This window comes from Xenopus laevis, chromosome 5L (genome assembly GCF_017654675.1).
Source record: "Xenopus laevis strain J_2021 chromosome 5L, Xenopus_laevis_v10.1, whole genome shotgun sequence".
Lineage (NCBI taxonomy): Eukaryota > Metazoa > Chordata > Amphibia > Anura > Pipidae > Xenopus > Xenopus laevis.
In genome coordinates, this window is record NC_054379.1 from 103,476,256 (window position 1) to 103,490,795 (window position 14,540).

The window sequence follows — 14,540 nt, forward strand, 5'->3', positions numbered from 1 at the left end:
CTGAGCACCAATGTTAGCCTATGGGGAAGGTCCCCATAGGCTTTCCTAGCAATTTCTGATCGAAGAAAAATCGTTCGATTCGAAGGATTTAATCGTTCGATCTAACAATTTTTCCTTCGATCGTTCGAACTAACTAATTGCGGTAAATCCTTCGACTTCGATATTCGAAGTCGAAGGATTTAACTTCGATGGCCGAATATCCCTCGATATTCGACCCATAGTAAATGTGTTACGTTAACTTTTAGTATGTTGTAGAACGGCTCAATTGGCAACGTTTCAATTGGTTTTCTTTATTTATTTTTTATAGTTTTATGGTTACTCACCTTTTTCTTTTGACTCTTTGCAGCTTTCAAATGGGCATGGCTGACCCCTTTTAAAAAGCAAATGCTCTGTAAGGCTATAAGTGTATTGTTATTACTAATTTTTATTACTCACCTTTCTATTCAGGCCTCACCTATTCAAATTCCAGTCTCTTATTCATATCAATGCACCATTGCTAAGGTAATTTGGACCCTAGCAACCAGATTGCTTAAAAAGCTGCTGAATAAAAATCTAATTAACTTAAAAACCATAAATAATGAAAAATGGAAACCAATTGCAAATTGTCTCAGAATTTTATTCTCTACATCAGTGTTGTCCAACTTCTATGGTACCGAGGGCCAGAATTTTTCCAATCTACATGGTGGAGGGCCGATAACGGAAGCCAGTGTTAGCCACTCCCTGTTTTAGACCACTCCCACTTTAAACCACACCCATGTTACTGCAAGACCATGTCCACATTTATAGCACACCAAAAAACCAAATGGTTGGTGCTCACTGCATGGATCAGGGCCGGAACCAGGGGTAGGCAGCGTAGACGGCTGTCTAGAGCGCCATCATTGGGGGGCGCACTTTTTTCAAGCGTTTAATTTAATAATTTGTTTCAGTAATCATGGTCACCCAGTTGGGTGGAATCCATCTCCTTTACCTTCTCCCTCTTGCCGGCAAGTAATAGCTCCTTCTGTGCGGTGCACCGCGACGTGCGTACACGCGTCAATGACGTCACTGATGTGTTGGATGACAGAGAGAGGCAGAGAGCTGGAGGCCTGCTTGGTGTGGCTCTCGCTGCTCTCAGCCTTGCACAGTTGCACTGAACTCAAGACATTCTTTCTATTACTGTAAAGTGTGAAGCTTCCTGCTGGCACAGCCAGGTACAGATTTGATACCTTTTAAAGCTTACATATGGTAAACAGACACAGCAGGCAGACTTTGATGTGGAGGGCCACATGAAGGGGGGTCGCGGGCCGCATGCAGCCCGCCAGTTGGACAGCCCTGCTCTACATCATACTAAAATATAATTTAAAGGTGAATAACCCCTTTAAAATTAAACTACCAACATCCCCAGACAGCTAACAGATATAGGTCAGCAAGATTCATATCCATTTCCTTAATATCAACATTAAAGACAGCATACTTACCTAGCATTTGCTGTGGCACACATCAGTACGTCATTTAACATGAAGAGTCGGCGTTGCTTTGTTTTTACAATCTCCCCCCTTTCATTGAAAACTGTTTCTACCATATCATCTGATCGAATGAGGTATCTGCTTCCATTACTTAGGAGCTGCACATTAAAACATATATGTTTTTTTTAACCTTCCAAACGCAGAAATCCACATTAAGTTACACAGAGTAAATAATAGGGTAGGGGCGTGGCTAGGGGGGCAAGGACACTGGCTGCAAAGGCTGGTAATAATTTTGGTTGCAGGTTTGGGTGTACCCTCTTAAAACCACACATATTCAATTTCAGGCCCTAGACAATTTGGCTCACTTTACTACACCTTACTCTAATTGTTGTCTAAACGTAATTTTTAATTAATATTAGGTTTAATGTAATATTTTTCATGAAAAACTAAAAAAAAATGCTGCTTGCATAAATATTTAATCTCCATATTTTAACATTTTGAAGAGATGCCATTTGTAGAATCCTGCAGAATTCTAAAAACATTCAGGCAGGATAATTGGCTTTTCCTAAAAATGATCTGTGTGTGTGCTGTGAATTATATACAGTATATCATGTGTTAAATGCTGCAGAATATGTTAGCCTTATATAAATAAAGCATTATAATAATAAAGCCAATCCAAAAAGGGGTAAGATGTCCTTTATGAAGAGCAAACAAATTTAGGTTACTGAGCTTTACGCAGAATGCAGGGTGGACTGGACCATACAGTGATACCGTCATTCTAAGCGTTTTTTTCTCCCATTTGAGAAAAAACAGACACCGCTTTGGAGTGTGTTTTTGCCTTCCTCTGGATTCATGGTTACCTATATTGCAAATACTTTAACGAAGGGTAACAATTGATTGATATGTGGCTTTCTTCAACCTCAGCTATGTAACTCACATTCACGAGGCAACTTGTTCGAAAAACTTTAAGACCAACCTTATTCAGATATCTTTCATTCATTGCCTTTGCAATCTGCTTAATTTCACAGCGCTGATCTGCATCTCGTTTCCTTTCGTTCAGTTTATCCGCTAAGGTTTCCAGTTCTGTAAGAGCCATCTGCAGAGGAAGCCGGTCTGGATGCCCCTTGTTTGTATTTTTTAGCATGTCCTGCACAGTAAGTGATTTAAGAATTGTGTAACATGAAAAACACATCCATATGTATTTAAAGGGGTGGTTCACCTTCAAGTTAACTTATAGTATGTTATGAAATGGCCAGTTCTAAGCAACTTTTCAATTGGTCTTAATTATTTATTTATTTTACAGTTTTGCAATGTTTTATTACTCATCTTTCTATTCAGCCCTCTCCTATTCCAGTCTCTTATTCAAATGAATGCATGGTTGCTCGGATTTTTAGATCATAGCAACCAGATAGCTGAAATTACAAACCGGAAAACTGCTGACTAAAAAGCTAAATAAGTCAAAAACCACAATTAATAATAAATGAAAACTAATTGCAAATTGTCTCAGAATATCACTCTCTACATCAGACTTAAAGTTAATTTAAAGGTGAAAAACCCATTTAATGAATAATTATAAAATGTATTGTCTAAGGGGGCTAGAGGAAATATGGCTGTACTGGTATGTATGTAACGCTGGGTACGCGGTTGCTAGTGTTCAGCTAGTAACAATTGCCTACAATGGCAGTGCGATTACACGACTTGAGTGTTTCAACAGAGACTATGGAAACATATTTTCTGGCGTTTTATTTCCATGACAAATTGCAGACGACGAAAAGCAAAGTGTCATTGGCCTTAAGTTACCTTAGTATGTCATAGTATGTCCTGTTCTTAGCAAATTTGCAACTGGTCTTTTTTTTTCTTAGTTGGACCCTATCAACCAGATAGCTGTTGAAACTGTAAACTTGAAAGCAATCTAATTATTTGTGGAACCAGTGGTTGCATGATTGATTAAGACCAAGGTGTGTCTTTACTTACTGTCAGAATGAGAAACAGTATTGAACACAACTATTTATATAGAAATAAGGTATGATTTATTATGGGCTTATATATATGAGCTCCTACAGGGCCGCTTCTGCCATGAGGCAAGGTGAAACCCTTGCCTCAGGCGGCAGCGAGCGGGCATTTACAAGGGGCGGCAAAAATTCGGCTCCGCTAGTGCAAAGAGCGCTCTAGCGCTCAATGCACTAGCGATACTGCCCCCTGAAACCCGCTCCGACGCTAATTTTTAAGTGCGGAGCGGGAGAGGAGGGGGCGACATCTGGGCTGCTGCCTCAGGCGGCAGCAGCCCCAGAATCGGCGCTGAGCTCCTAAACCCCCCATAATGTGTGTATAATCCCATACTTTACTCCTAGGTCACATATTGTTTCATATAGTTTGCTGCATGCACGCAATAATCAGTATTCACTCCTAGGTCAGAAATCGATATAGAGAGTAGCTTATCACCTGAAGCAGAAGTATAAACTGTGGGAAGCGCTGAATAGGTTTCATCATCAGACCATAGAGAGTTATTCTGTCAGGACTAGATTCTTGGCACTGCTGTAGGGAAAAGAAGATCAGGTCAGGTATATACTTATTTCATCAATACTGACCAGGGCAATATTCGCAAGAAGTTTGTATTTTCTTCCTATGTCTGTTTAGGTTTCCGCTGGATATTCCTGTTCTCTTTCACAGTGCACATACAGGCAGGTTAACTGATGAAACTGACTGAATGTGATAGAAAGGCTAGCCTACAATCACCGCTGTAAAGGGCAAGACATTTTTGTAAAGCAGTGTCCCGCTAAATAAGTAGAGTATTATAATTATTATCATTTATTTATATTCTGTCCTCCACTCAAAAATATTAACGTTGGCATCTTTGACGGTTCCCTGCCACCTCTATGTGTGCTTCAGTAATCCATGGGAAATGGTAACAGATAAAGAGGGGCATCTTGACCGATAATAATCTGTGTTATGACAGATATGGTCACAATGGCCACTCGGACATCACCATTAGCGATCTGTCAACCAAACTTAAAGACAATGAATACACTGAATGTCACAATGTAAAATAAACTCCTAACAGCAAAGGTTTGTCTATAATAATTTAATATGAATCCAGCCCTTAGACTTATTAATAAACTACTGCAATATATGATCTCACCATAACAACAGCAGCAGACTAACATAGCCAAAGCAATCTTAACAGTTTCTATTTCAAGGATTTCAGTACAAAAATAAATAGGATTACTTTTAAAAACTCCAAAAAAGCTGGTTTTGTGGCACAGGCTTTCCTGAGAACTCCGACGGCCGTGCTGAAGTTATTCACATACTCACTGTATGCATCCAGGACCATGGATTTTGAAAACTTAAAGAAAAAGAAACAAAAAATGTGAGATTATCTTGTTAAAGCAAAATGAGCAGAATTGTATAAAATACAACTAAACTGTGTTCAGCAGACCACTGGCTGACTAGGACTGCAACTCCCACCATGCCCTAGCCGGCACAGGCTGAATGATGGGTGCTATGATATGATCAAGCAAACAGAGAGAGAGAGAGAGAGAGAGAGAGAGAGAGAGAGAATAACCAAGGAGAGAGAGAGAGCTAGAGATCTCTCTATAGAGAGATATATATATATATATATATATATATATATATATATATATATATATATATATATATATATATATAGATAGATAGATAGATAGATAGATAGATAGATATAAGCTTAGACATGGTGCGCACGGACAAACGAAAAGAAAGTGCCTGTGTGCTGGTTAAAGACAACAATAGTAATAATCAAAAAGAAAACCGCACCAAACAGGTCTTTATATGAAACAGCACCAGCTGTTGAGCCGAAACGTTGATCAAATAAAAGCTTTTTGTTTATTTCATATAAAGACCTGTTTGGTGCGGTTTTCTTTTTGATTATTACTATATCTATCTATATATAGTGAACAAGGATTGCGGCACTCACAGGGTTTTAGTGAAAAAACAAAAAAAATTTTATTGTGAAGCCTCAACGTTTCGATCCCCCACAGGGATCTTCGTCAGGAGCAAAAACAAACAAACATATATAATATATATAATTAAAGCTGAAAGTCTGCGGTCCAACTGCATCTGAATTGTTTCATTTAAATTCATTGTAGTAATGTACAGAACCAAAATTAGAAAAAAACGTGTTCTGTACAAATATTTATGGGCATAACTGTAAATCTGCAAGGAAAAAAAATCAATGTGCATATGGCATTCCACTTGAACCTTCTCTGTAGAAAATAGAGGATACCGTCCTGTGCAGGTCTGAAATACAATGAACTCATAAAAATGGAAAACAACTTGAGGCTCTGAAATGGTTTGATTATTGGCAGTCATCCGAAAATGCCCACTGGGTCGAAAAACAAAAAGACAACAACTGCAAATTAGTACCGTACATAAAACCTCCAGGTCCAGGAAAGTCATTATTCTACTGACTGAGCACTGCCTATTAACAGTGTCCATCAAACTACTGCCATGGTACCCAGGCACACTTGCTGTTAAGAGAGTTAGAATTGGTTTTAAATTTATAAGCCAAACAACTGGTATGTCTGTCATTAAAATACATTTAGGTGACATGAGAAGCACACAGGCAAGAATACACACTTAACAGAAAGGATCCTGTGCTTCTAATGTGCTAGATTTACCATATATAAAAGTCAAAATTAATTTTAAATGAACAGTTCAGTATAAAAATAAAAAAACTGGGTAAATAGATAGGTTGTGCAATATAAAAAAAATTCTAATATAGTTAGTTAGCCAAAAATGTAATGTATAAAGGCTGGAGTGACTGGATGTCTATCATAATAGCCAGAACACTACTTCCTGCTTTTCAGCTCTCTAACTCTGAGTTAGTCAGTGACTTTAAGGGGGGCCACATGGGACATAAATACTCAGTGAGTTTGCATTTGATCCTCAGCATTCAGCTCAAAAGCAACAGTTATGACCCAAGTAGCCCCCTCAAATCACTGATTGGTTACTGCCTGGTTACCAATCAGTGGAAGCCAAGTAGTAGTGTTCTGGCTATTATATTAGACATCCCGTCACTCCAGCCTTTATACATTACATTTTTGTCTAACAAACTTTATTGAAAACATTTTTTCTTTAAGGTCACATGTACAATTACATAAAAGAAGTATATCTATTTCCTAAAATGTTATTTTCTCTGTGTCTAGACCTGTTTCCGTAATGATGCCACAAACGATTGTGACAGATTTACTACTAATAAATCTGTAGTGTGACCAGTTGTTGGCCCTCGGCTGCTATAAAATAGGGAAGAATTCTTGGCCCTCAGCAAGCAATTCTTCACATTATACTGCCTTCTAAACTAAAATGACAAAAGGTGAACATTTGCCTTTAGACTATACAAATAAGAAGATCACAGATAATGAACACTGAAGAAATTTGTTGTTATAAAAGGATTTGGTACATAATAAGGTTTAATGTCTATTGTAGAAAGCCCATTTATGACAGTAGATGAACGTACAAAGAAAAACATTACAGAATTAAAATGATTAGTAAAAGCAACACAGTATTTTCCTGTTGTACATTTAATGCCATCAACAGGATTAATGTTCTCTTTTATAATGTATGACTTACAGAGGCTACAAACACATCTCCAATCATTTCTGCAGTATCCCATTCTGCCACTCGGCTTGCAAGAGCAATCTGGAACAGTGAGTGACACTGGAGAATTTCCTTTATGCGATAGAAGACTATTTTCAGCTTTCTTTCACTTAATAACCTTGGCTCTGTGTCCCACAATGGCTTCTCATATTGCTGTATTAATGAAGAAAAAAATCCATTAGCGGTTGCAATTTTCTCTTTTCAGGACTGAACAAATTACATGATTATGCAAATTAAGTATCGCTCCCTTCAACGTATTACATATGTTGTTAAGTTAAACTAAATGGTCAGCGATGAAAGGAATGCTAAACAAGCAGGTATGCTGCAGGATTTGCAGCCACACTATTCAGAAATGAAGAATTAGAACTACTGTATGGCACAGGGCAAATTTGTCCACCAGGTTTCATGATCTGCAAAATACCCAAATGCTGCCCCTTCCTTCTCCTATAAGCTCATTCAGTTGGACTTATTTATTAACAGTGCATATACACCGAAGGGTCTGCTAAAAATATTGACCTGTACTGAATTTGATTCCAGAGATTAAAAATAAACCACAAGGAGTCCCAAAACTCCTTAGGCTCACAGGGTCATTAATTTACCTGACAAGCTAAATTTCAGTGCTTCCTTCCTGCAAAAGGTACAGAATTGTATAGCTTATAGTGCAAAATGGGCCCATATGATGCAGAAAACACACAGATTATATTTTCTAGCTTTTAGATTCCCTTAAAGTCAAAAAGAAAGTTTTTTTTTCCTTTTAAATTGCATCTGCCTGAAACCACTATCGCTTGATTGTAGAATAAAATAATACACAAGTTGTGGTCAACACTACAGAAGATATGTGTACATGCCAAAGATCAGATTTCTCAGGGAAAAAAAGGCAAAAGTTTTGTCATTGAAGACCTTTGATTTAATCTCTAGCTATAACTCTAGTATCATTCAAGCAACTAAATAAGTGACATTTAAGTACTGACTTAGCCGCTTACAACTGTTCATGGATGTCTGCCAGCAACTGGAAACTCATGGTACCCGAAGCTATATATCCCAGCAAGGCAAGGCAACAGAAAGTGGCATAATAAAATCTGTCCAGGATGCTACCAGTACCAGTCAACTGGCTAGTTAACCAGCCAATCTACCCAAGATTGTTTGCTGTCCATACAGCAGTAACGGCTACTGTATATAAGTGCTGTACCAGTGCAAGCATACAGTAAATAGCTTTAAATTTAGCAGCAAAATTGCTGTCCGTAATTAATTGTAGCACATTTAAGAATAAGATTTTGGGAAGAGGGTTAAGTCTTTTACTGTGTTCAAACCAGTGATATTCTTCAGCACTTAACAGCTGTGCTCACACTATAATCCAGCTATATCCCCAGGGCCAGGTTACCTACCCCCATTGTGGCTGAAAAGGCTGAGCCTATGATTCTTGAATGCATGATGGTTTGTGGTCTATACACTACAAAGAGTGTTGAGAAGAGGAATCAGAAGAATGAGCCACATCTGTATATTCTGGAGGGGTAGTGAATTGGCTCAGTCTAAGCACCCACAAAATCTGCCAAGACTGCTTGAGGAATGCCATTCACTCTCTAATATGCTCAACTAGAATTGCTTGATCTTAACCCAAAACAGCTACTCAGTTTTTTAGAGTGACTTTTTTTAGGCCAGTCTATTTGAATGACGGTCTGTCAAACCCAACATTAAGGCAGTATATTCAAAGCCAGCGACGTCTAATCACAACATCCCAAGAATAAGACAATCTTTTTTGGCAATAAGGTTGCTGGAAAACAACTATTAATTCAACAATAACTAAAGGGTCATAGGCTGGGCAGCAGTGATACAAAACCTTGCTATTATCACTGTTCCTAAATACAACGGAGGGATACATAACAAAAGACCCAGAGTGTGCACAGGTGCAATAACCCACAGCAACAAATTGTGGGGTTGCATTTACTGGTCACCTATGTAAAATCCATTCATATTGTTGCTAAGGGTTACTGCACCAGGACAAACCTTTCATTACATAGTGGGACACGTTTCTTTAGCATAGAATTACATGATCATTATACATAACATGTAGTTTGTTCATTTTGAAGACATCGTGAAGTGATCTTTGACTAAATCCTACCTCAAGAATTCTTTTTAACGAGTCAACATAGTTCTTCTCACTTTCCACGATTGATCCTAGAATGTACCGTCTCACAACCTGTCACCAACACAAAAAGTCTATACTTTAACAAAATACAAAAATGAATGAAAAATAGTTTGTCAGTGGTAATTTTTCACTTATTTATCTTACAATACAAGATTCTGGTTCAGCACACAGACCACTGCTAATAGTTGGCCTGTTAGCACAATCTGGGGCTCCTTCACAATCCATATATGAAATGTCAGCCACCCCAAATGACGAGTTAAAGGAATGGTTCACCTTTGACATAGCTTTTAGTATGCTATAGAATGGCTAATTCTAAGCAACATTTCCATTGGTTTTAATTATTTATTTCTGATAGTTTTATAATTATTTCTCTTCTTCTGACTCTTTGCAGCTTCCAAATGTGCGTCGCTGACCCCATCTAAAAACAAATGCTCTATAAAGCTACAAATGTATTGTTATTGCTACTTTGTATTACTCATCTTTCTATTCAGGCCCTCTCCTACTCATATTTCAGTCTCTTATTCAAATCAATGCATGGTTGCTAGGGTATATTTGGGCAATAGCAACCAGATTGCTTAAAGTGCAAATTGAAAAGCTGCTGAATAGAAAGCTGATTAACTCAAAAACCGCAAATAATAAAAAATGAAAACGAATTGCAAATTGTCTCAGAATATCCCTCTCTGCATCATACTAAAAGTTATCTCAAAGGTGAACCACCCCTTTAAGGACATAAGGGAAATGTAACCCCCTTAATGTAAATTATAAGGATATCAAACAAGCCTGACGTCTGAGCAAAGGAATGAAGCTGCAGACAAGTGCCTTTATTAACATTCTGTATAAGGACATACTGTAGGTGAGGCAGGCAAAACAAACACAGAGAAAGGAGTCCCTGTCCCAAACAACTTCCTTTCTATTTTTCATTTGATACATACTGTTCATTTCACCATATCATTAAAGGGGTTGTTCACCACTGAGTTAACTTTTAGTATGATGTAGAGAGTGATATTCTGAGACAATTTGATATTGGTTTTTGTTGAACATTAAACATAATGAAGACCAACTGAAAAGTTGCTTAGAAGTAGCCATGCTATAACATACAAAAAGTTAACTCAAATGTGAACCACCCCTGAAACTATTTAACTGGATGAATACATTCTTACCCACCATCTTGTACAAACTTATAATATGAGACAATACGGTTGAGGACAGTTTTTCATAATAAACAATGGGATAAGTGTCTAAATCTTGACATTTCTGCAGTATGAAAAATGTTGCCATCACCTCCCACCAACTTGGACTTTAATCAGCCTGACCACATTCAGCTCTTCACAAAATATGTTTTTCTAAAAACAAGAAAGGCAGCCCCCAGGCAGCCATAAGAAGTTAAATAAGCAGGAGTACGATGAGAAACTCTTGCTAAAATGTAGAACTCTGAATTAAAATTGTTACTTTTGGCAGTGAGAACTGCATTATCCAGTTAACATTACATTTCATGTGTCTGCCCTGAGTGTACATAATAAATTGATACTGCTGGTGGGTCTCAGAAACAGCTCAGGTCAAACAGGGATATATGGAGGAGTCCTGACTTTCCCCTGAGATTATTAGGACCACTGAAGAATGGTCACTATGCAGGATTTTAAATTCCAAATAACATTACCTCCTTTAACTCTCCTGTTTTGGAGGAAGTAAGGAGATTTTGTCCTGTAAAGCCCATACCAGAATCATATACCTGTCAGCAATATGAAAAGACTAAGATCTACAGGGCAGGGGGTATCCTTTCCTTTATGTATTTTAAAGGGATACCATTATGATTCGGATGGTGTCGATTTTAATACTATGTTACACTGTGCATCTGTAAAACTATTTTTTTTTTGTCAATGTAATATCGTTTGTAGGCAGCCATCTTGGATGCTTTCAAAAACAGCCAGCACAGCATCAGGCAGCTATCAGCTCAGAAATTCAATTCTTATCTCCTTGTCCACAGCTTTTCCGCCTATTCTCATGAAATATTTGCACAAATCTTTTGTAGAGGATACAGTATTCATCCATTATGGATTTGATGCATTGCTTCACAATTCACAAGTTACACTATAGCAGTAGCTTTCATATGATTTAAATACATTACTTTTATGAAGATATAAGGACTTGTTAAAAAAAGGCTATGTAAAAATCCAAAACACTTATTGATGATCTTATTCCTTGCTAGTACATTGGTAAAGATATTTGGGATAGATTCTTCACTGCTTCAAACTTGTTCATTTGGTAAGTATGGTTCTGGCTCATTGTAGCTGTGTAACCCTGCCCCAACTAGCTTTTTATTCTTTAGAGGGCTTAATAAATTTGTAAACAGATATACCATTTGCAGCCACACGAGGGCAACCTAAACTGATTTCATTGGTTCAGAAACCAGAAAACACCAAATGATGCAATTTGAGTAGGGATAGCCTAATTGGGATTCATAAATTACCTAATGCAAACAAAACAAACATGTACATACAGATACTGAACTATGGAGCTAAGCTGTGAACTAGAGAGCAACATAAAAAAATGTTGGTGTGTCGCATTTCCCATTTGAATTTTTCACACAATATCCTACACTCAAGTGCCAATAAAAGAGATGCCATTAAAAAACATTTGCACATCTGATCGTGTACTAAATATGAATGTAACATAGTATTAGACATTGTAGAAAAGTAAATGCAGGTTTACGTAACAATAACCCCTAGACACAATCAATACCTGCTGCTGTGATAGTCCTTCCGGCATTGGAGACATGATTGCCTCTATGTGCATGCAGTCCACATCAATAAATAAATTCAACTCGTCATCCTCAAGACTGGTCGATTTGCGATCTAAGCATTACAGACAAATGGAAACATGAACTACCGTATATAAAACACAGATGAAGTGCAGATTGGAAAACATGTAGGAGGAACTTTGACTGCTAATGCCGCATACATTGCCAGACAATACGGATTACTGTTGAGAAAGAATATGGTACAAGGGTGCAATTGTGACATAGCCTGTTTTTTTAGCCAGAAACAGCATGCGTAGGCCTGCTAGTAACACGGACACACATGCCAGTCAGTCTTTGTACTAAACGCTAGGGCTACAGATATATACAGCATTACAACATGTATTGGGATTTACTGATACAGCACTGGATGACATATCTATTATAAAGCAAGGAATAAAAGTGATTGCTGTATGTTTCCTGTGCAGACAGAGATTTTACTTATCTCTGATGCATGTTTTCTAGTCATTGATTCCAGTGTTTTTATAGGCATAGAGGCTGCTAACCACATATAAAAGAAAATACCAGGAAATAAATGAATTCTGCCCTAGGAGTTCCAACTGCTTTCCTGGGCCTTTATCCACAAAGTCACTGCAGAAGGCACAGAACTTCAAAACCTTTCAGGGTGATTCCATAACAGGCTAAAGAGACCCATCCCATCTCTCAACCTTTCTCTATCTGCAGAGGCCTCAGGACCTTACCCCTATGCCTGAAATGTAAGGGAATTTCCAGTAAGGCCACAATTAAGATTCTGCTGCACTCTTGTGGTGGACAAAGAAACAGCACTACTGTCACATTTAACCAAAGCACACTGAAATACCAATTTGTTTGGGTGCAGGTGTCAGATTCAGTACCCAAGAACATAGTCTGGGGCAGAGATGACATATATAACCAAGTTTTGTTATGGTAAACACACACCAAAAGTTTACTGATCCCAGATACGTAAGCAAAGAAATCTGTGCATGTTACTAGAATCATCTATAACAATGCCTACCACACAAAAGCACATTCATATATAAAATTATGTTTCTCAAAAGATTACCATGCAAGACAAATGATTTGGTTTTTATGTAGGATCGGCCTTTCTTCACAGCAGCCTTGGTTTTTTCCAGTCCATCTTTTGTTCCCTCTTTAGCAGCCTTCACAATCTTTTGCATCTAAAAAAAAAAAGCATAAAATGAGATTTTATGTACAATATAAAACAACTCATAGGGGAATATAGGTGTTAAATTGGCCATCAACCTATCAGATTGTTGCTTTTATTTGCTATTATTGGTTGATTTGGAGATTATACATCATTCACATCAGTCACTGCCCTACTGGAGCTTATAATATAAAGGCACTATGACATTTACACATAGTTAGTTTAATCAGGAGCCATTTAACCTGTATGTATTTGGAAAACCCACCCAACCACAATTAGCATAGTAAACTGTTAGCAGTTTACCAGTGAGGCAGATAAATAATTAGTAAAGTGCCTGAACAAAAACATTAAAAAAAATCCAAAAGATAAGACCCACCCTTACAATATACCCACCAGTGTACTAAAATGTAATTTAATGGTAAATTCCCCTTTAAGATCTCCCTGAATTGCCTTGATATCTGGGACATTTTTTTAATAGTTATTCATGACAAAACTTCTACTACATCACCTTGAGTTCATGCTTGTGCTTAAAATGTTGGATCTCTACAGCTCCCACTCTATTTGCCACCAGATCTTTCATCTTCTTCTCATAATGCTGCTTTAAACGTGTTAGATCCTGAGAAAGCTAAAGGAAAGATTCTTTATAAGACACAGTAACAGCAGAAAAAGCCTAATGTTTGCACCTAAAAATAAGAAAAACAAAATGGTTCACTCTATTTTTTCATTTAAAGTCATTACCCTACATGACATGTAAAATCATCAAGGTCTTTGTAGTGGCTTTGAAAACCTTTAAAGGGGTGGTTCACCTTTAAAGTAACTTTTAGTATGTTATAGAATGACCAATTCTAAGCAACTTTTCATTATTTATTTTTAATAGTTTTATAGTTATTTGTCTTTTTCTTCTGATTCTTTGCAGCTTTCAAATGGGCGTCGCTGACCACTTCTAAAAAAACAAATGCTCTGTAAGGCTACAAATATATTGTGATTGCTACTTTTTAGTCTTGATCCTTCTAGTCAGACTCTCTCCTATTCATATTCCAGTCTCTTATTCAAATCAATGTATGGTTGCTATGGTAATTTGGGCCCTAGTTACCAGATTGCTTTAAAATGCAAATTGAAGAGCTACTCAATAAAAAGCTAAATAACTCAAAAACCTTCAATAATAAAAAATGAAAACAAATTGCAAATTATCTCAGAATATCACTCTCTATATCATACTAAAAGTTATCTCAAAGGTGAACAACCCCTTTAACTGGGCCTAGTTTATAGCACCAGATCCAGATTAGGCATACAACGCTGAGGTCACTGATTATTAAAAACATACAGGAAATTAATACTTTTTTGCTGGGTAAAATGTAACAAAGCTATGATTTAAAG

General features: G+C 37.4%; 1 protein-coding gene across 3 annotated transcripts in view; it reads right to left on the minus strand.

The window, feature by feature from the left end:
• arhgef10.L (Rho guanine nucleotide exchange factor 10 L homeolog) overlaps nt 1-14,540 on the minus strand; it is an 86,479-nt gene that overhangs the window by 23,087 nt on the left and 48,852 nt on the right. For 2 of the 3 annotated variants that reach the window (XM_018263534.2, XM_018263532.2), the window contains exons 9-17: nt 13,672-13,788; nt 13,062-13,176; nt 11,965-12,077; nt 9,199-9,276; nt 7,053-7,232; nt 4,672-4,788; nt 3,888-3,980; nt 2,422-2,592; nt 1,458-1,603 (exon numbers count right to left, since the gene is read on the minus strand). In XM_018263534.2, the coding sequence (XP_018119023.1) occupies nt 1,458-1,603; nt 2,422-2,592; nt 3,888-3,980; nt 4,672-4,788; nt 7,053-7,232; nt 9,199-9,276; nt 11,965-12,077; nt 13,062-13,176; nt 13,672-13,788 (1,130 nt within the window). The remainder of the gene's footprint in view (nt 1-1,457; nt 1,604-2,421; nt 2,593-3,887; nt 3,981-4,671; nt 4,789-7,052; nt 7,233-9,198; nt 9,277-11,964; nt 12,078-13,061; nt 13,177-13,671; nt 13,789-14,540) is intronic. The other variant, XM_018263533.2, reaches the window with a different exon arrangement.